General features: G+C 38.6%; 1 protein-coding gene across 5 annotated transcripts in view; it reads left to right on the top strand.

Annotated features, from left to right (window-relative positions):
- Nucleotides 1–21,806, top strand: part of RHOBTB1 (Rho related BTB domain containing 1) — a 56,220-nt gene that overhangs the window by 18,586 nt on the left and 15,828 nt on the right. The window contains exons 1-3 of one of the 5 annotated variants that reach the window (XM_085309345.1): nt 7–187; nt 11,541–11,742; nt 12,106–12,209. In XM_085309345.1, coding sequence (XP_085165471.1) covers nt 11,551–11,742; nt 12,106–12,209 — 296 coding nt within the window. In that variant the 5' untranslated portion in view covers nt 7–187; nt 11,541–11,550. Of the gene's footprint in view, nt 1–6; nt 188–717; nt 738–11,221; nt 11,244–11,540; nt 11,743–12,105; nt 12,210–19,795; nt 19,841–21,806 lie in introns of those variants that run through there. The other 4 variants (XM_085309347.1, XM_085309348.1, XM_085309346.1 and 1 more) reach the window with 4 other exon arrangements.

Here is a 21,806-nt window from a genome sequence, read left to right as displayed (position 1 = left end):
GGGCGGGCGGGCGGGCAGAGCCCCGCCGGCGGCATGGGGGAGAACGCCCGCGCCGCGCCTCCCTGCCGAGTTGGGCTGGCTCCTGGCGTTGCCCCCTCGGTGTAGGAGTAGCGGGAAGGGGGCGCGGCGGCGGCGCCTGGCACCCCCGCACCCCGGCTCACGGCTGCCAGGCATCCCGCCCTCCCGGGTAGGTCCCGCGTCGCCCGGGCGCGATCGTGCTCCGACCTGCGGGCGCAGCGTCCCCGACCGCCGCGGTGCGTGTGCGGGGCTGGGCCGGTGCCCGGCTCGGCGGGGCAGCGGGCTGCCCGGGGCTCCGCGCGGCCCCTCTYCCTGCAGGTGCGCTCCCGCCTCGTCGGGAGAGCGGAGGAGACGTCCTCCCCTCCCCTCCCCTCCCCGAGGGGAGAGAGGACTGAGCCCTTGATGAACCGGATCTCTATAGACGCGCCTCTCCCAGCGAGGCCACAAGGGACAACGCAAAAATAGAGGGGTACGATGCGTACGGGAAGCAGAAACCTCCTGGCGCTTGGCACTTCTGAGTGCTACTTACTAAAAACCTGATGGGTTGGAAGATTTTCTCTTTTTTTCTTTCTCTCTTCCTCTCTCTCTCTTTTTTTTGTTTGTTTTTGTTCTCTTCCCCCCCCCCCCCCCCCCGCTGTGTCTGTGGAGTCTGTTGTGGGTTGCTGTGACAACAGCAGGAGGCTGCCCTGGGGGGCTTGCAGCATGCGGATGATTATCAGGTATCTGTCCACGGGACCTGTTTGGGAGCCATAGAAAGGGGGTGCAGAGGGAAACAGCACTAGAAATTGATTTGTTAAGTCAGTCTTAAGTGGATATTGTGGCATCCAACATCTGGAGCAACAAGAAATTAGTGATTAGATGAACTGAGGTAGATGGCCAAACAGAGCTCTGAGTTGGCTTTATTGGTCAAAGCACTACTCATGCTTCTGAAAGGTGGCAATATAGTTGTTTAAAAAATAATAGAAAACCCTTGAAGCTCTACATATGGTCACAGTGAGAGCAAGGAAGTGATGCTAGAATATTCTCAATGACTTTGTTCATCCTCAGTTTGTGTACTATGTAAGGACACACAGCTGACTCAAAGCCAAATGTTCAGCTTGAGCTGTAATATAGACGCTGAGGTGGAAATTAGTTTGTTCAGAGTGCTTGAGGGGAGATCTCAAGCTAAAGCTCTTTCTAAGTAATAAATAAAGGAGGGGGAGGAGGAGAATGCCTTTGTTAGGGCCATGTCAAAAGAGTTGCCATACGACTGTTCAGTGTAAATTGCAATTGAATGAGTATATCTATAATGAGGCTGTATTTCAGGATCAGGGATCACTGTACATGGAAGCAGAACAGCTTAGTTTCTTTTAAATAATTTTCTAAAGTCAGTTCTCATTAGATTATACTTTTTTTATATGAACATTGGATTTGTATGCCTGATATTACCTGTAAGATACAGAATGTATCTGTTAGCAAAAAAAAATAACTTGGTAGGTTAAACATTTGTATTAAGATTCTTTATCTCATAGACATAAGACTTTAGGAGTATAAGACCAGATGCATAGAASTATTTTTGTCAAAGAAGAGATGGATATCCATTTTAGCTCCAGAAAGCTTTCTAAAGCCTTTTTAAAAACACCAAACTTCACAAATATTGGAGTGCATTAGTCTGAGAAGAGGAGCTGATCACTTGCTCAGTAAATGCTAATGTTTGATTCTTTTCTAATACCTGTTGTTCACTGGGAGAATATTTAAGTCTGGTGCCCAGATGTTCCCCTGTACTAAAAGAGGTGAAAGGATAGAGAAGCCTTGAGGTAGAAGTGAAAGGACAACAGATACTCAACATGCTTGCTCCCCTTTATTGTGCCAGGAGAGTATACAAGTGTTGTAGAACGAAGTGTGTACTTGAGACTGTCCCTCCAGCAGGGCCAATTAGAGGGGAAAAGGAAAGGCTGAGCAGCCACTGCTGCATACAGCAGCGTTTCAGGGCTCATAGCAAGAAGCTATGTGGTGATAGTTGGGCCCTTTGTTTATACTAGTGGACTCATAAAACTGAAGTGTGGATTCCCCTTGGTTACCCTCCAACATCATTCCACTTTTCTCTTTTCCCTTCCTGTCTACCATAAAAAACACAAGATGGTAACATCTCTATCATACTTTTATATTTTTGCAAATCAATCTCAATGTGGCAGTAGACRTTACAAGTAAAACTCCATAGTCACTCACCTCCTGCACAATTTAGTTAATGTCACTGGATTTGCATTTAAGACATAAACTCAGGACTTAACCCAGGGTCTGAAAGCAGCATTTATCTAAATTCTGCCATCTTAAAATATTTCTATTCTAGTCAGTATCTAGGTCTGTGGAGGCTTTTATCCACTGTCATTCAGATGTTTTGCTCACTTTTTAAAGTTTTCTTACACCATTCAAATGTGCGAGTGAATAAAATGCAAATAGCATCTTTCCAAAATCATCACTGATTAACAAATAGGAAAAAAAAAAGAAATGTCACGTAAAGTTCAAGAAACAAGAGTCTGATTCTGTCTTTTGAAGGAAAACAAGCACAGAAGGTGAATTCTTCAACAGCTTTCTGTGCTAGAAGGTCACCAGTGTCTCTAGAATACTTTTGTTGTTGTTTGTTAGTAGTTCTAGCAAACCCTGATAAATATGTTCCCCACAGAAAAGCACAGAAGTTGGGAGAATGCCGTATTGGTTTGTTGTTGTTTTCCTCTTGTCCTGTTGGGAGTACTACTCAGAATAAGTTTCTCCCTAAACGGAAGGTACAATGTCAATACTTCTTCTTTTTTTTTTTTTTTATGGGTAAAATTAGTAATAACCAATGCTAGAGGATCAGTAATCTAGCACTATACAAGGTTCTGATGCTCCTACTGACATAAGGGTAAAATCAGGAATTTCTTGGAGTTTGTTACCACCAAAACCAGTAGGATTGAATCAYGCTCCTTCAGTGATACCACTTTCTTTAATCCTGATTATTTTATATTATCCCAGATATTGTAATTTGCTCATGAGCTTTGCAGTCCCTAAGGATTCAACTGCAGCTTTGCCACAATTAAATTGATCCAAATAACAAAGCAGGTGCCTGTATGTCTGACRCTGTATCTACAGTAGTGGGTCGTGCAGTGCAGTAGCAGTGGATCTGACAATGGAAGAAGTTGGTCCTGAGGGCCCAGTAGCCATATTGTACACACTGCAGGGGCAAAAGGGTATTACTTCAACTACCTTTAGTCTGGTCTTGTGCACTGAACAGCCGTTGGTGGTGGGAGAGGTATCCTTCACTTTAGAATCATCTGAAAGGAATCTAGTTCATGCACCCTGCAGCTGCTCACGATGCAAACCAAAGCACAGTAAGTGGAGAGGACTGGGAAATTTGCTTCATAAGTGTGTTCGTGATCTGAACTAAAATGCTGGTTGAGATGCACCCTTGATCTGTTCCTGCAGTATAATCATTTGTTATGGAAGGAAGAATAGTTTAAGGCTCAGTGCATGATGCCAGTTCATGTTTGGCCACTTTATGAAGTAACAGCTGTTTGGTGATGGTCACCACATGGTCCAAATGAGTTTTTTCCACTCTTCAGTTACTGCAGTTCTCAGCCACTTTTATTAATGTCAGCCACAAATGACTTCAGTTTGTGATGATATAGCAGATTATGTCCTATAGAAAAGCCAGAGGTTGGTCACTGCCTGGTCCCTTACATCTGCCATAGTCATTTCTAATAAATGGAAAGAGCAGTCAGCTGGAGCCAGATACATCCTGAATCCTCACAAAATGCCTCACCAAAGCTAAAGTCACAATCTTAAATAAATCATGCACCTTCCCTCTTTCAAGGGATGGCTTCAGTGTGGTGACCCTTCCTCACATCTCTTTGCACARCAGAAGGAAGGAGCAAAAGAAGCCGTGAGGGACCACTCTTGAGGCAGACTGTGAAGAAGGGGGTGAAGGCAGGAGTGACAGAGTTGCAGTCTCTTTCAAAATATAGAAAATGCTCATCTCACGTTCTCATACATGGAGTTCTAAAGTGGTTAAAATATCCTTCACCTGCTATGTAGATTCTTTTCTAGAGATTCTTTTCTAGATCTTATCACAGGGTGTTGAAATGTAAGACACAGGTCAAAATAATACATAAGCTGCTTAGTGTAATCAACTTGTTGACTTCTGCCCCTCAGGTCTTCCAGAATCTGACAGAAAATTGACATAGTTAAAGTCTAATATGAGCTTTGCATTTGGATCTGTTTTGTCTGTTAAACTGTATATCATGACAGATCCTTGTGGACTGCACATTTTAGGATGCTCAAGAGAGTCAATTATTCTGCCTAGGATTGGATGTTATATATACGCAGTAATGGAGCTTTGGGTCAGTCTGTGTTAAACAGTAACACAGGAAGAATTTGTATTTTGCTAACTTGACTGATTTTTGGTTAAGGAAGTGCAGCTTAATGATCAACAAGTGTTTTGTCATCCTGGAGGTGAGTCGGGTTTAATGAAGGATCCGAATAGCTAGCCTTTAGGAGCAACCAAATCCAGAATCAAACATGCTGAGGGAGAGCAGGAAACCAACAGGCTTCTGATAACACAAGCCATGCATCRTTATTCGCGCTCTTCAGTTTCTACAAAAAGGTTGTGGTGATGATTTGACTAAGAAGTTTTCTAGGTAAATAGAGAATTCTGTTCTGTCTTCAAATTTATGCCTTTGAAGGGTAATACTTTCTGTTTGTGGCCGTGGTCAATCTTTTATTCTTGTCTTTTAAAATTCTGGGATAGAGTAGGGATTAAGCAGCTGAATAGAGATTTCTGGGAGCTGCTTTCTTCCAGTAGGTAGTATGAAGTGAGGGTAGCATCCAGTATCAGATCTGATGCTTGTTAGCCAAAAACTGTTAGGAAAGAAGCAAGTTCAGGCAAGCCACAAGGAGTCTGCTGTGATGAGAACCTCAGTGCTTTGCTTCTATGGCCATATCTAATTTCAGCAATGTTCTGTGGGCTTACTTCTTTGTTGATACTGGCCCTGAGCTGAAACACCACGGCTATACCAGAACAGCTGAAAAGGGGAACGTGTTCTGCCTTGTGGAAGATCAGGGTACTCCCACATACCTGCACACTCCTTTTGTAAGTGACAGCAGCCAGAGATGTCTTATACAGTGCACTGAAGTGACATTTGAGACAGCTACCCCTCTCCCTACACTCATGGTAGATCTTGCATTTGAGAACAGGTTGACTTTCAAACATAAGGGATTTTCTGCACTTCCAAGCATTGGCTGTATTTGTTGTCTTCTGTTGACAGCCCGCGTAGTTAGGGCAAGTAGTTGACAAATTCCAAAATTAATCTTGAATTTCTTCCTCACTTGTCCATTTCTTCCTTTCAGTCTTTTCTGCATTTTAAGAGGGATCATCCTTTTGTGTAAATTGCCAGAACTTTTAATAATGGTGACAGGGCTATGCCTGTTCATCCTAGGTGAGAATCCAGTCTGATCTGCATCATGCCTGTCTTTGTCCCCTGGTGATCAAGTCATCTGATCTCACCTTGAGTCTTATTACCCTTTGTTTCCAGTTGATTCTTTGATGCTATCATCAAGATACATTTTTTGTTTTTTAATTACCTCCCCTTTGGCCATCATGCTATTTAATAATATTCCTAACCTCAATTTATATTCTGTGAAAAACATTTTGTAATGATCTTTTAGCAGCTGGTATTGTTTATCTGGCACTTGATACCATGCTGTGATTTCTTTCACCAATTTACTGTGTGGGGTCCTATATTCGTTGATTAAACTGAGCCAGACAACAAATCAGCCTTTCGGACCCAGCCCTTTCCTAAATCAGAACTGTCTGTGATCATTATGCCCTTGTACAGCTGAACTGTAAGTTCCCCTTCTTTTTCCCTTTGCGTATATGTGTTAATCCATTTAGATTCTGAAACAACACATGGCAGGTTATATATTCAGAAYGGATATTTCACACCCTTGTTGTAGCTCATGTGCTCTTTGGTTCTTGCCAGCATGCTGATGCCTTGGAATTCGGCAGTGTAAGGTAGTAACTCTAGTGCCTGAAGAACTTGGCATTTTGTTTTGCCTTTTCCAGTTTCCATAGTTTCAAGTAGTATAATTTTGTAACTTTGGGATGGAGGTAAGAACATTCCATACTGCTGTAAATATCTCGATGTTCTTTTTGTTATGACATTATGAAATGGTTCTTTGAGGGAATCGCTCAAAAGTATACTCAAACATATGTCTTCAAAATATATTTTTAGGTATGGTGTACCTTTAAATGCTGTTTCACATATTTTCAACAGTTTGTTTTTCAGAGATCAGTCTTGAAGATCTTGCTACCTTTCCACTAGACTGAGTTTTTCAAATAATTCCCACTTACATCATTCACATCAAGTGGTGGGAAATTTCATTAGATTACTTTTATAATTGCAACATTGTAATTTTGATTGGTGATTTGTTTGTTTGAAAGATTTCCTGTTTTGACAAGTTTGGTCAGGTTACTTGAGAGAGGTTGGAGTTACTGATTTCTTTTCTGCAGAGTAACTTGAGGAAAAGCTTTCCTGAGTATGGAGGGTTCTTAAATGCTGTCGCTGTCAGCCTTCCACTTAAGTGTTTGCTCTTAATGCAAGAACCAAATAATGTGCTTGCTTGTTTCCCTGGTAGGCAATGCTGTCTCAGCCTATTGGACACTTAGGTAAAGATCTACARAATAAATGCTTGTAGGCTCTCTCCATAGTCCCTGATTTGTGTAGACATTTGGTAATCTGTTTGTGATGTTTTGCTGATGAGAAAAGGGCTAATAATTAGCTATTTCTCTTTGAAAAATCTTGGCTATGTTTTGTATAAGCTAATTGAAGTTTTAAAATATCTAGAAATTTCAAAGTGGGCGGTTAGCAGCACCAACAGTGAAATCTGTAGAGGTGTATTCCTGATCCTACATAGGATTTTATAGGAAATGTCCACCAGGAACTCATGGTTGGATTAGAATCTTCGTCCATTTTCTTTCTAGCAGGGAAAATGCAAATACAGGTTTAAAAATACTAAATTTGCATTTTTAAAGCAACAGAAAGTTCATGGTTAGAAGTTGGTTATATTTTGTGTATAAGTATACATACATATGTACATACATGCAGAGAGACAGAAAATGTTTATTCTGTTTAATCTTTGTACCAGTGGACCAGATAGTCAACTGATATGCTTTGTCTACAGATTTTTTGGGAAAAGTTCTTTGGAAAAGCAATGTGTCATTATTAAGAYTGACTAGCTAGGACATGTGTGCTGTAGCAACTGCAACTGATTTTTAGTGATAACAACTAAAAAAACAACATTCAACAATGAGAAAAACTGAACAAAAAATCCAGTACTCTTCAGCAAATTGAGATGTAGCAAAATAAAGAGAAGAAATTAGTGATCATAACAARCTATGATTCAGAACTGCACAATTCTTTGGAAATAAATCAGCTTTATTTGGAATAATTCATTCCTGCTAATCAAGTGAATTAATCAAATGACTTTATTTTAGATCTGGACTTTAATCACATCTCCTGATTTTTGTCTGCCTCTGTCTCTTCATCTGCAAACAATCAGAGGTGACAATGTAAAAATAGAAACATCCTAAGAGATTTTTGAGATCCCTTGTTACTCTTTCCGGTATCTTTCTTCATTTCCATCCATCTGCTCATCCATCCATCTGCTCGTCTTTCTTTAGAACTGGATTAAGCAGTTGAATCTTTYAGGGCTTTTTTTGTGAGAACAGCTGTATTTGATCTGGTCTTTCCTGTAAACTTTTAAGYGCTCTGCTTGTTTGAGGGCCCATTTCTGTGGCTTTTTTTGCCATGTTCTCCCCAAGACTGGTCACATTTCTGATAACTTTCCTTTTACTTTATCCCATTTTATTTTCCTGATAAATAAACTATTGTAGGTTTTAGGTTGCTTTTGGCAAGTTTTTCATTGGTCCTGTAATTTTTAGGCCTTTTTTGTTTTTTTTTCAAGTTTTTCATTGGTCCTGTAATTTTTAGGCCTTTTTTTGGTTTTTTGTTTGTTTTATATAGACTGAATTGCTCTTGTCTAATCAATCAGTTTTGTTCTGGCTCTAGTGAGTCTTCCCAGATGTTACCAACCTTTTCAGAGCTCAAATGTAGACTTATTATTTTAGTTTTGCAAATRTAGGTTTGGCATTTTTAATCAGTGTGATTATGTAATAGATTTATCTCAAGCTTAACCTAGAGGCTTCTTTAAACAACTGCTGGAGTGATATCCTCAAGATTTTATAGATACTCTAGCTTTGATCAATTCTGCAGCCAGAAGTCTTCTGGCTACATTTATAAGCATTTAATCCTTGCATTTTACTAGTTGTTGGTACTGTTRTTGATTGTTATATTCTGTTTTTATTTGAGATTTCTAAAAGTCTGTCCAGGCTTCTGTCTGTCAGTCTCTTCAGGAACTGTTTCTGTTTTAATCTCTTTCTGAAAACTACAGAACAATATAAAATGCTCTGCACTTTTAATGTATAGATGCTCTATATTTACTGGAGTGGATTTAAGAGCCTTGCATAGCAAGACTACAAAGCTYTAGTTTTGTTTTTATTCTCGGTTTATTTTAATCTCTGTCCTGTGCTGTATTGAGACACACTAAAAATATCTTCGTTAGACTGCCATTGATCTACAACAGAGCATTCAAGCATGCTGTTTCCAAGCTCTGTGATAACTCTATTTTAATTAAGTTAGTAAGTGTATCAGAAAATTTTTTAAAAGATTGCTCTTTTAAATTTTATTTCCATATATTCTTTTTCTAGGTTTCTGAATTAATTGTATTGATTTCTCTTGTTACTTTTATTTAGATTTTCCTAGCAATTTTAAACTTGCTTTGTTATCCTCTTGAACTTTTTTTTTTTTTTTTTTTTTTTTTTTTTTTNTGTTGTGACTGTGGTATATTTTTGTAGAACTATCATTTAAAAACTTAAGAATGAATTTTAAAATCAGATTGTTATGTAAAACTGCAGCTGATCTGCATAACAGCATCTTAATGGAATATCAGTTTTGAGGAAAAATTGTTTTGGCATCTCTCTGCTTGGTAGTTTAAAACCAGCCAGAACACTGGCTAACCATGCTCCTTCATTTTTTTTTCTAGTCTTGTAAACATTTCCATATTCTGTCTGTCATGCCTAGTCCATGCATAAATAAAGTATAAAGTAATTTAATAGCACATATAATGTCAGGGGATTATTCCTTACTCTCAGACTTGAAATGAAACTTTTTTAGATCCCATTGCTTCAYGTGTTGAAACCCCTTAGATTTTACTGCTCATTGAGGGCCCTTCATATGAGGCCATGGTGTGCAGATGTGTGTTGTTCCCTGTGCCCTGGAGAATACTGTAATGTTTCTATTTGTATCATGGCTGTATTCCTGAAAAGGTTGGAGGGGAGAGGAGGAGTCAGTTCTCATTCTGGCTCTCATCTTGTATTTGGATGTATGGAGGCTGGACAGAGCCCATGGGCCATCCCAGGGGTCAGCCTTGTGGGATCTTGCAGGCAACAGGCAGCTRTGGTTTACTGGCAGGCAGGTACCTGAAAGCCTCTGCACTGCTTTCCCCCATGACTAGTAGCCTTTCAGGATGCATATTGCAACTGTGGTGAAATGGTGGAGGCAATACCTTAACAGCTTTGTTTCCTTATCAGCTAAAACGTCTGTGCTGACATAGCAGGTTGGTATCACAGGGCTGCTAGATTTTCCTTGTAGTAGGTGCTGTACATGCATTTATGAAGCCACGTTTGTCAGATTGCAAAGCTGCAGCTCTGCGACCGTGTGGTTGTGCCAGGATGAAGAGTTCCTGGGGCCACGGTGCAGTGTAGTGCAGGACGCCTCTGTAGAATGTGAGCGTAGCATAAATATGTGCCATAGCATTTCCAGAAGTGTTCRGTGTCCATCACAACATGTCAGTTTGACACAGTAGTGGCATGCCGAGTAGAAAGAGTGAGTTAATTCACTTTTGACTAACTGATAAAGTTGACCCTAGTTTGTCCTAAGGCACATAAATACAGATTGTAGCTATACCATAGCTGTTTTAGGCTATTTCTTCTTCTGCAATCAATGCTCACAATTTTAAATGTGTGGGTCACATTTAGTCCGAATGCTGACTTTTGTTTTTCTATTTATATCACTTTAAGTAATGAAAGAATATAGTTAAAAATAGTGTTTGGCTATAGTAGTTGCCAAAACATGCTTTTTCTTAAATCAGAAAATAGTTCCTCTGATACAGGGAAAAATTAACAGTAAAAGAGCTTATATTTATTATTTTAAACAGCCTGACAGTTAATACATATTCTATATTTACATGCCAATGAGCTGTGAATATTAAAAGGGGAATTAAATCATTGCATGTCTTTAGCTGTCATGTTTTCAACCCAAGAAAAAGGACATTCTCACTTCAGGTGATGACCTGTGTTTAGTCARTTAAACTGCCTATAGGTTTCCGTGTTGAAATAACTGTTAGACAAGTACTCCTGAAAATATTTGTGCTTTACATGTTCCCTGTTTCTCCCTTCTTGATTATATTCCCCAGCAGAGACCAATTTGTTGAGCAGACTACTAGAGATTAGGAAAACAAAATCAGAAATGTTGAACTACAATCCCACATTCACCTTATATGAAAATGACAGACTTTGTAGATACCATACAAGACTTGATTTTAGTCCTTCAAAGATGCCGGTTTTCCAACTTACATCCATATCCATGCATTTGTTTAATAAATTGCCAAAGAATATATAAGCAAATACTTTCAATAATAGCTTTCCATCAGGATAGTATCTTCAAAAAACCAGTCTCTTCACTTTCTAATGTCTTACAAAAAAGAATTTATAAATATACATAACTGTATCTGCAAGCTTCTTCTAAATTGTTTGGTTTCAGTTTAGTCTGTGGTCTGTACAAACATCTTGGAAAATAAAGAGCTTGTAATATATACAGGATATAATGGGAATTGAGTTAACATAGGGTGTGGGTTGTAGAGAACAGAGTCTCTGGAGTCATTTTGCAAGTAAGACATTATTTTGTTGGTTTTATTGTATGCATATAATTAAAACCATCTGTGTGACTTGGTTTTAGCTATGTTGTTTGGACAGTCCTAAATCAAATCTTGAATGGTCAAGATTGAAGAAGGCAGGTTTATACTAGAATCCTGCAGGTTAAACCCACTGATGTCCAGCCTCTTCTGCTTCTTAGCATAAAAATTATTAACAAGAGGTAAGTTTGTTCTAGTTGTCCTTGTTTCACCAAGATCTATCTTCTGCAAATAGGCTTGTGTTTACAGGAACCAGAGTGAAAATAGCATGTGTACAGCATAAGCTTATTGCGGTCAAAATAGTCCAGCATTTCCATAACTGAGTGGTATTTAAAGGAACAGCTAGTTTCCTTTGGTACAATTTACTGCAAGCTTTGGCTTCGGACTTTGTCCTCTTCAGGCATCCCTGAAGAAGTGGAAGTAGAAGGCTGTGGTTCTAAATACAGTAGTAGAAAACAAGTGTAACTGTCTTTTTACAGTTTTTGATAAATGGACACTGACATGGACTACGAAAGACCCAACGTTGAAACTATCAAGTGCGTGGTGGTTGGAGATAATGCAGTGGGGAAGACTCGTCTAATTTGTGCAAGAGCGTGTAATACAACCTTGACTCAGTATCAGCTGCTGGCAACTCACGTTCCAACTGTCTGGGCCATTGATCAGTACCGTGTCTGCCAAGAGGTAAGGACTGCAGGTCTACAAAAGACGGAGCACAAGCTGTGAGGCTGCGCTGTTACTGGCAAGCTCGCTCTTTGTCAGAATGCAGCAGTGACCTCTGAATATTGTATACAAGGGCTCTGTTGCAGCTATTGCCTGGCATGGAAGGAAGCCAGCATCTCCCCAGGGCTCTCACTCCAAAGTAATTGTTTACCAAAAGATAGTAGAAGATGCATATTCTGCGCAGGTTTTATGAAATGCAGCACTTGCTTAAGACTACGTGTGATAAGGTCTTTTGGTGTGGTATGCTTTAGATCTTCTTAAAAAGGGTATTAGAAACGTGCTTGTTTGATGGAGGAAAAGAGAATGTAACATGTTCTGCTTTAGGTCCTTGAACGCTCACGAGATGTTGTGGATGAAGTGAGTGTTTCCCTCAGACTGTGGGATACGTTTGGAGACCACCACAAAGACAGACGCTTCGCTTACGGAAGGTAAATTGATCCAAACTACATTTTAAATAACACCAGTAGTAAAATTTTAGAACCGAAAAAAAATCACAAGTCTTAGTTTTGAAAAACAAGGACTTAAAAACAATCAAAGATATTCATATTCCTGCCTACTGCAAAGAGGATTATCCTACTGCAAGGATTAAAAAGATATAAATATTTAAAAAGCAGCGTAGTTTTACTACACTCCATTTACTTGAACAATGTGCTAAGCTCTATCAACAAATGCTGTTTCATTTCAAATTTTAAAGAACATTTCCAAAAATCAGATGATGGTTTTACAAAACTGAAAATCAGCATTCTCTGCCTGTATAAATGATGTACGATATAATTGCCTTTTTAATGCTGATCTAACAAGCAGCAGTGTTGGGAAACATCACTCCTACCTGATGGAATACTTACTTTATTAAAATCTACAATGTTGGATGGGTAGCTAACCTCTTGAGAGCAAAGCCTATTGCATTAAAGGGGAGGAACTTATATATTTTCTTAATTAAAACTAAGGAAAGAGTTATCTTCTACAGATATTAAGGGTCTGTTAGTGAATAGATTAACACTGGAAATGGCAAAAAATAAAAACGAAGTCTAGATTTTTCTAGCACATATAATGTAACTTCAGCATAGTTTCAGCGAGGACTGAAACCAGTGACAGTGCTTGTATTTTGTATAATGGTAATTAGATCTGGCCTTGTCTCAGTGCAGACAGCAGAGCAGCTAACAGACATTTGAATACATTTAGAATGAGAACAGACTGCCTATATTGGGTGAATATTGAGATGAAGATGGATTTTTATAGATTATTTCATAACTACCATTTGAGCAAGGTCTCAGACCTTGCATGTTTTTTCACCTTTTGAACTTCCTTTTTCCATATCCTATCTGTCTTACCACAGATGATCATGCTTCTATAGACAGATTTATTTTTCCAGCTGGTAATGTCCTTTGCAGTGTCCTTGCTCCAGCTTTGAATTCCATGTTGCTAAAATGTACTAGTTTAATGTTTTCTTTCTTAGTGCCACCTGATGAAATGAGTAACTTCAAAGAATGCTAGCCTTTCTATTCTCTGTTCCTCAGAATCATTGGAAGGGTTCTGTTCTGTTACATTCAGCCCTGTGTTAGTCGTGTGTTTTCACAGAGAGCTAGGAATTTACTTGAACTTTCAGGTAACAGGAAAGATGCCCTGAGTGGCTAAGTGTTTTTGTAGTCAATCAAAAGGCATCCATTCAGGTGGACATTTAAGTACACATGTACATGCTCTATTGCATCAGGAACTAAAGTAGCAGCACATCTGGGCTACACAACCTGTACAGTTTGKCAATAAGCTTGATGTGTGAGGAAAGTTATTGACTTTAAGGTAACATTGACCTTAATACTCAGTACGGCTCAAGGATGTGAATAAATACTGTTTAACATTTAGCAGCATACTGCTCCTACTGTGATAAATATGGATGTAACTTAACATTTTCTCTAACTATTCCTCTTTGATGTGGCCTCACGATACTCTGCAACAGATATTGTGTCACTGAGAAGATTACTAGAGATTAGAAGAACAACATCAGGCACATTCTGTACTCTCATCCAACATTTACTGACAGGATGGAAAAGGGGAAAACAACATAACTTAGCTTCTAATCCTGCAAACATGAAGGAGGACATGAATACCTTGAGTTATTGAGCAGAACTGAACRTACATAGAATCAGGTTTGCTAAACCCTGGTCAGTTTAAAGGCACTGTTCTGGAATGCTACTCTTTTGTTTTTGGATTTTCTCTGCAAAGATTTTTTAATGCAGGAAGTAACTGAAACTGCTATACTCTGAAGAAATTATCTTACGAATAGAATTTGAGTTGTAAAATTTCCTCGTTGTAATTATTGATCAAGTATTTTATTTTTTTCTGAAAGACATTAATGTTATTTTAAAATAAACTGTTTAGCATTTTGTCTATTTTAGCAATTTTTAAGGAGGTGTCTGATATTGCAGGTGAATTTATTGAACATGCACATTTATAGGAATTGATTTCAAATCACCCCTGTACGTAGAACTACAGTCTTCTCATAGTTAAGTCAAAACTTACAGTACAGTGAAATGTAGTTTATGCCAAACGGCTCAAGGCTAAACCTGCAGGTATCCAGTGTTTTCCGTATGCCTGCCTGAAAGATCATCTAATCAGATATTCCTTCAATTACCTTCAAAATTGTTTTATGCAAAGTAGACTGCATGCGTAGGGGGAGGTTTATTTCAGTCAAATGCTTAGCCAAGACTTCTAATTTTCCTAAACGTGGCATGACAAGAAACAGCAGGTCATTAATTCACCTGCTACTCTTTAGAAAAGATTGTTCCATACAGTTTTACAAAATATTGCTTAAATAGATTATGCTGTATATGATAGGGAGAACAGTTAGTAGGACTTACTGCAAAGATAAATCCTTCTTAATTCTTTATTTTTCACAGATAGAAGCATGAAAGGAGGTGGACAAAAGAAGTGGCTTGCTGTTGTACCTTTTTGTGCAGAGTGGCGAAAAACATTGGAATTCTGTTGAGAATAGAATAGTTAATGCTTATACTGTCATTCTTTAAAATGGGTGTGTGAACGGTGAGATTCAGATTGCATTTTACTGTGTAGTGTTGAGTTTAATAATCACAGTCCTACAAGAGCTTTGGGAAACAGACCCTGACAGGTTAAGAGAGGGGGAAGGGAGGTGGTTGGACAGACCTGTGGAAATATTTGCTTGCAGAATTTTCTAGCATGACAATTTTTTTCTTAGCTAGAATGTGTATTTTAGCTTTGGGGGTATCCAGTTCAGTTCAGCTTTGGCACTATGTGAGGTCAAATATTCATCTGTTGATACTGCCCCACAGGGTTTGATTTGGTGCAAAATCACTCCAAAATGTTTTAAGATGACAATATCTGTGTTATGATTAGTGTATCAGTTTCCAGCTCCTAGTCCCCTCTTCACTTAATAGCAATCTAGTCTCAGTGCTGTTGCATTCTGTAAGCCTGCAAATTAAGTGGGGACTTTTTGTTAAGCTCAGGTTGTTATTATGTACCAGTGTCCCTGGGATACAGAAAATTGCTTATGTAAAGGCATCAAAATATTTTCGTTTACTTTTCTTTCAGTGTGGCAGGATTTATTATTCTCTATCCTCCTGTCCAGTCTGGTTTTGAATGAGATTGTCATTGTGTTCAAACTAATTCCAGAAGCAAAATGGGAAAAGAATTGGCTTGCATATTATTTCTTTTTTTTCCTCTTCTTCTTTTTTTTTTTTTTTTTTTTTAGGTAAACATGTTTGACTAAAATTTGATTAATATCCTATAGAGTTATTTGATATGTGCAGCTCTAGTGTGTGTACACATGAGCACAAATCTGCAAAGAGTTAATTCAGTCTCAATCAAATATTATTCTCAATACTATATGGCTTGTCAGCTAATTCAGCCAGGATGATTTATTTAGTTGTAACTTAAATATGCACTGTAGACCAAACAAAATCTGTTCATACAGCATGGACAGAAAACAGCCTTTTCCTTATGACTTAAAAATGCGAATAAGTTTTGCTGTGAGACTGCTGACAGAGCCTCTTAAAATATGTTTACAGTATTGCCTCTGTCATGAATGGATTTCATAAGTCTTATGGGTATTGCACGTACACAGAGGAACACATGCATTCTTCTTTTTCTATGTGATTACAATTCCCTTAACCAGCTACTTCAGTGTAATCAAATTTGTAGAAATATACCTTCTGAATGCTGCTCTTACGAGTCCCTGAGAGTAGGGCTTCATCACTGATAYTGGAAGACTTCTGCTCATCTGTTTAGGATTGTTTTGATTTCTGAATATTTTTCTTAAAGGACAGTGGTGAAAATATTTCTTTAAAAACAAAAAAAAAAAAATAGCTTTGATGTAAATGGTATTTACATTCAGCAAATTTAGTGAGTTTAGGGTTAGATGAGTGTCTTTACAGGGTTGCTCTGTTTGCCTTTAGTTAGATCAGTGCCCTCTCTCACTCACTGTCCCTCAACTAAGAATGACCCAGCAGCTCCTCTCCTTTCCTCAAAGCAATACTGGGGTTTCAGAAGTGCCTTGAATGAAAGCCCATACTTCTCTTTCAGACCCGTTTTTCTTGTTTTTTTTTATTATTATTATTATTATTATTTTATTTCTGTAACTCTCCATCTTCCATACACTTTATGAGCCATTTACTAGCATGGGTTGGGGAGAGCACCAGGTATGTCTTCACAGTAGTAGCACTTAACAGATACAAGGTAGTCTTTTGCTGTGTTGAGAAAGGGTCAGCTGATGGGGAATTCAGTTTTCAGGTATGTCTCTTCACCTTGCCTGCTTCCTTTTGCCATGTTCTGCTGCCACAAGAAAACGATATGCACTCTCTTTAAATTATGTTCAAAAACRAAACTGGTGAGCCTTTCCATCTACTTTACAGTGATTTGTAGGCTATTCAGGTTCTTCATCAAGAAATCCTGGAGAACTTCTGTAARGAACATTTTTGATAATTGATAAGAAATATTTTATCTTCTGAATTTGACTAAGGTCAGCCTCAAGAAAGACTACAGAATAAGCAGAGAGATTCACAGAAAGAGCATCCTCAATCAGAATTTTATTCTCATACGTTGTATGTATGCACATATATCTTCTTTTAATATTTACATCACCACTGGAGGCTTTTTCACTGAGTCAATGGGAAAGTATGCACTTTATGTACTTAAACCACTCAAATTAACCTACTACTTGTCTTTTCTGCATCCTGCCATAGTTCCATATCTTGCTGTAAGTAGAAAGCAGTTGCTATGGAATCATTGTGAAGAATCCTTCCTCCTTTAAAGTTATGTGCCAAATGAATGTTTGTAGGATCTGAGGCTCAACTTGACATATGTGTAGTGTATCTAGAGTAGGAAGAAACCTGCAATGCTCAAAGCCTTCCTTGACTGGAATGAAAAAGTATATATCAAAATTTATTTGCTATGTTGCATAATTTTCTGTTTTTCCTTGCTCTCCTAAGTCATTGGTGGGGAGGGGAGACCAAAATCTTTTGGAAATGCTAAACTTGGGAATTGACCTTCCATAGGAATCTTCATCATAGTGAATTATTTCTTTGTGGATAGATGCTGGGTAGATTTTTCTAGCTGCTTTTTGTTCCCACAGCTCTCAGAATCTTGTCTGGATTTCCTTGTGCACATGTCAGAATAAGGGAAACCATTCTGCACAGGACAGATATAACTTTTAAAGTGAGTTCACTTACTAAAAACTTTTTGACACCAAATAACAGGTGAAATTTCTTGACAACATTTTTTTTTTCTTTTTTTTTTTCTTTTTTTTCTTAAAGTAACGAATAGTAGGCTGGTTTTGGTGATAGCCCAAGGAAGGTCAAAGAACAAGAAAGTCCATATTTTCTCCCCAGAATGCATCTAGCTTCTATTAATGTTCTGTTTTCATGTCCTCCAGAACTGACTTCAGAAGTCATTCTCACACTAGATGCAAAGCTGACCCCATCATTCTTTTGTCTTTAGATTTTTCTCCCTCTTCATCTTATCTCTGTTTTCCTCTCTATGTACTTCAGTGGTGCTTATGAAGAATCATACTTTTACTGAATTTTAGGGTCTAACTTTGCATCTTCTTTTTTGTTTTCCATCCACACATCTGTAACCAACCTTAAGATTTTTTTTTTCTTCTAAATACTGTTTCTTCAAATGATGTTTTATGTAAATCTCTTATCTCCTTTAAACTCAATATCTTTTTATCATGGAACATTAGTTCCTGGTATTTTTTAGAGGATGAGGATGGGAGAGAAGAAAGGGATTCATTTGTTCTTTCAGTTATTATTCTCCAGTATCTTAGGTTAAAGTTGGTTGGTTCTATATAGAGAGCTAGCATACAGTTACTCTCATCTGTAAGCTGCCTACTTACTGACAGGAAACAGACTTGAAAAGCTCATTTATTCCCTGTTTGTGATTTTTTTCCATTATTTTATGAGTTTATTTCTCATTATTTTACCTTTTTCTGGAGCTGGCAGTCAGCTCATATWTATCTTGTGAGCTTTGGTGTTTGCCTTAGGTTGATCAGAGATACTCCAGTTTTTCCCGTGCCTTCTCTTTCTGACTWTCATTTTGTTTACATCTTTGTCCTTTGATTTGGTGTTTGGGCTTTCTGTCCTACCTTTCTACAAACATTGATTTTTTTTTGTATGTGATATACGGAATATTTCACTGTCATCAGCCTCAAATAACTATCTCTAGAATTGTATTTATCATAGAATTTTTGTTCCTACATAAGAAATGCAGTAGTCAAGGTCTCTGTCTGCGGGGGAAGAATGGATGTACTAACATGACATTGTGGATATGACTATATTGTGCAAACATATTTGATTCCAAAGAGAGTTTAACTGAATCTAGACTGGCCTGGAATCATGCTGAGGTAACTTGCAGGCAGCTTATTTCTGCTGTAAAGTTCTATTTAGCAATAAAATAGTATTTTTCATATGTAAATGCTGAACCAGAGTTATGGAAAATTTTACTTCTTATAAAATGAACCAAATTCCAAGACTGTTTCTGCAGTCCTTTAAGTTAAAAATAAAATTGTTTTGCCCATACTATATGCTTTGCCATTCTTTTTAGTCCTATTGCTGGCTAGGCATTTGTACAATAAGAGCTCTTACAGGTTTCTGCAATGGAAGATGAGGTATTTTAATCATTCTTTGTGATACCAAACCATTTTTTGTCATTCTCTGTACATGATCCCATGGGTACTTCCAAGGAAACAGAAGAGATTTTAAATTGCATACATTTAAGAATGATTTATTGTTTGTAAGGAATATACAGGAAAACTCTTTCCACTTTGAAGAACAGCCTTGAAATACATGATTTTCTTAAAGGTAGCTTTATTTTTTTTTTTTATTGCTGTTGTTTCTTACTAACAGTGAAGTTACAAAAATTTTGGAAATAGATCTATGTGCTACTCACCACAAAATCTGAATATATTTCAGGGCATTTTGAGTTTCGCACATTACACCAGTACTTAAGAAGCTTCACTGCTGTCGGTAAAGTATAGAACTAATTGATTCTCCTGCTCACGTCCAGGGCACTGCATGGTCTTGCCCTGCCTTACCTGGTACCTTCAGTTCCTCCCATGCCAGGCACCCCCTGCATTTAAGTTTTCCTGATCACTCATCTGTTATGAGTGCGTGCACATAAGTCCTGTGTGTTCAGGTCATTTTGTTATGCTCACCAGTCACTTACGAATTTCTTCTCATTTCATGTGATGGCTGCAACCACATTTACTAAAAACTGAGTCCACTTAAAACATATTATCAGCCTTGCTTATAGCTGTCTGCACAAGTTGTTGTTTTTTTGTTTTGGGTTTTTTTTGTTCAGCTCTGAGATGCATGCATGAAAAATGTTATATAATTGAGTGAACATCTCTTTTCAAAATGTACACAGATTGGTGTGGAGACATAGCAAGATTTTTTTCTGTCATAATGAGATTCTGGTTTTAATTCCTAGATGGTCTTCTATTGCCTGAGCCTGCTGTGTTTAGGAACTTTGTAGAGCTGGTATATGCACTTTGGCTGCACGATTGTTCCTTTCAGATGGCTGAAGACCTATGCAGGTGAACCCTAGATACAGTTCTGGTCAAATTCTGTTTCAAATAGGATAAATTCAGCTGTGTTTCTAAGGAAGCCCACTGCAAAATTATGGGAAGTGTGTGGAAAAAAATTGAGGGCAGAAAGAACAAAGGGAAAATAACTTTTTATTGATAAATACACATCTCAGAATTAGCTGTTCTGATAAAATCCAGACAGTCTAACAGTTTGTACCAAACTGTTTGCTTCTACGAAGTGCTAAGCGTCGACTATCTTACTTCAGCCCTGCTTCTTCCCAGAGAAATCTGAAATCTAGAAATAGGAAAAAAATAAAGATTCTAATAGGAGAAATTCCCTGGGTCCCCCCCCTTCCCTCCCCTGTCTATTTGTTAAGTTTGATTTAAATGAACATGTGCAACAGACTTGTAGTCAACCAAACTACAGTTTGTCTACCCTTAAACTCATTCTGTAGGATTTGACTCTTGGGTGTTGTTTAAGCTCTCAGAAAATCAAATATGTGCTTTTCACTCRTCTTCCAGAAAGACGAGAAGACAGTGTGGCCATAGAGTTCGGTCTTCCTCCTTTCCCTCCCTTCCCCTCCTGCACCGATTTCCAGGTCGGAGACATCTCCTCTTTCAGTTCTGTGGTCTCACAGCCTTATTCTCTTCCCCTTTGTGAACACAGCAGCATTATTCCTTGAGTGTATGGCAAGTGATACCCTGTACACATGATGAGCGATTCTTTCAAGCAGCAGTTTTTCCCAGCACCCTGTAGATCATGAGCTAGAGGGAACACTCCTTTCTAGGTAACGTGGTGCCTGCATTTCGGAGGGCGGCCCATCTCTTTAACGAGACAAGCCCACCTTAGCTGATCTGCAACTGCCACTAAAGTTTGTAACTCCTGATTCTGATCGTGAGAGAGTCAACTGGTAAACACAGTTGCTACAGAAGATATTAGGTGTCATTTGGAATTGCTGTTCCTTTGAATGCMTGTCTAAAATGAGTATATAAGGGAAGAGGAATGTAGGTTGAGTCATTTGCAGCTCAGATCTTTATCAGAAGAGGGATCAGCAATATGGTGTAGTGCAGCTTATTACACCAAGTCTGAAGTGCGTATAGAATGGAAACAAACGAGTCTTAAAATCTCAGCCTCAGACCAGTGGAGGGCTCTAATAAAGCTCTAAAGTGGCTTTATTTAGAAGGTATTAATTTCCTTGTTGCTTGTGACAGCTCCCTGAGAAAGCCATGTCACAGACTTGATAATACTGCTCCTCCCCAAGAGTTTCTGATTGCAGTGGTTACCTGTAGCTTTAGTACTGGTGGAGCCTGAGTTCACATTGTCTCAGCTCTGTCTGTGCAACATTGTGTGCTCTTCTGCAGCAGCTTGGACTGTGCTGTGTATATCTGATACAGTTCGTAGCTTGCACGCTAAGGGCAATACACCATGAGCTGATCCCTGCCAGAGATTCGGTTCTTTGGGGGGTTTCTTTTCAATTCTGAAGTCTAAAAATTGCTGGTTATTCCCAYCAGAAGTTTTGCTTACCCAGGTTTGGGTATGTATCGCTGAATGCATTGAGGTAATACCTGTGTTTGTAGGTGTCTTGTACCGCGGAGCGTTCGTGACGTATTCTTTGCCTGCAGAAGCTTCCTATAGGTAGTCCATAACTGTGGTGAGTCCAAGCTGGGCTGATTTCAGACATGCATGTTTGCATTAATGCTTGCATTAAAAATTATTTCTGCAGCTCTATGGAGAGCATTTGCTCTTATGCTAGGMTTGAGTTACCTGGTGACACAGTTAAATGAATAAATAAAATCCAGTGGCTTCTTCCCATCACCTAAGAAGTGCAAGACTAGGAAACAGAGCTCAGGCTGAATAGACCCTTCTGTCCCCAAGACACTAGTACTAAGCACTGTCAGAAATCTGGGAGAAAAGATGGCTCTTTCAATTTATTGAGAGTATTTAAAACTAAGAGAACTGGACAAAGGAAGGTTG

Source organism: Rhea americana, unplaced genomic scaffold (genome assembly GCF_003343005.1).
Source record: "Rhea americana isolate MKP2758 unplaced genomic scaffold, rheAme1 scaffold_296, whole genome shotgun sequence".
In the NCBI taxonomy this organism is placed as follows: Eukaryota; Metazoa; Chordata; class Aves; order Rheiformes; family Rheidae; genus Rhea; species Rhea americana.
The sequence above is the reverse complement of the archived record's forward strand: the minus strand, read 5'-3'. Positions and strand labels throughout refer to the sequence as shown.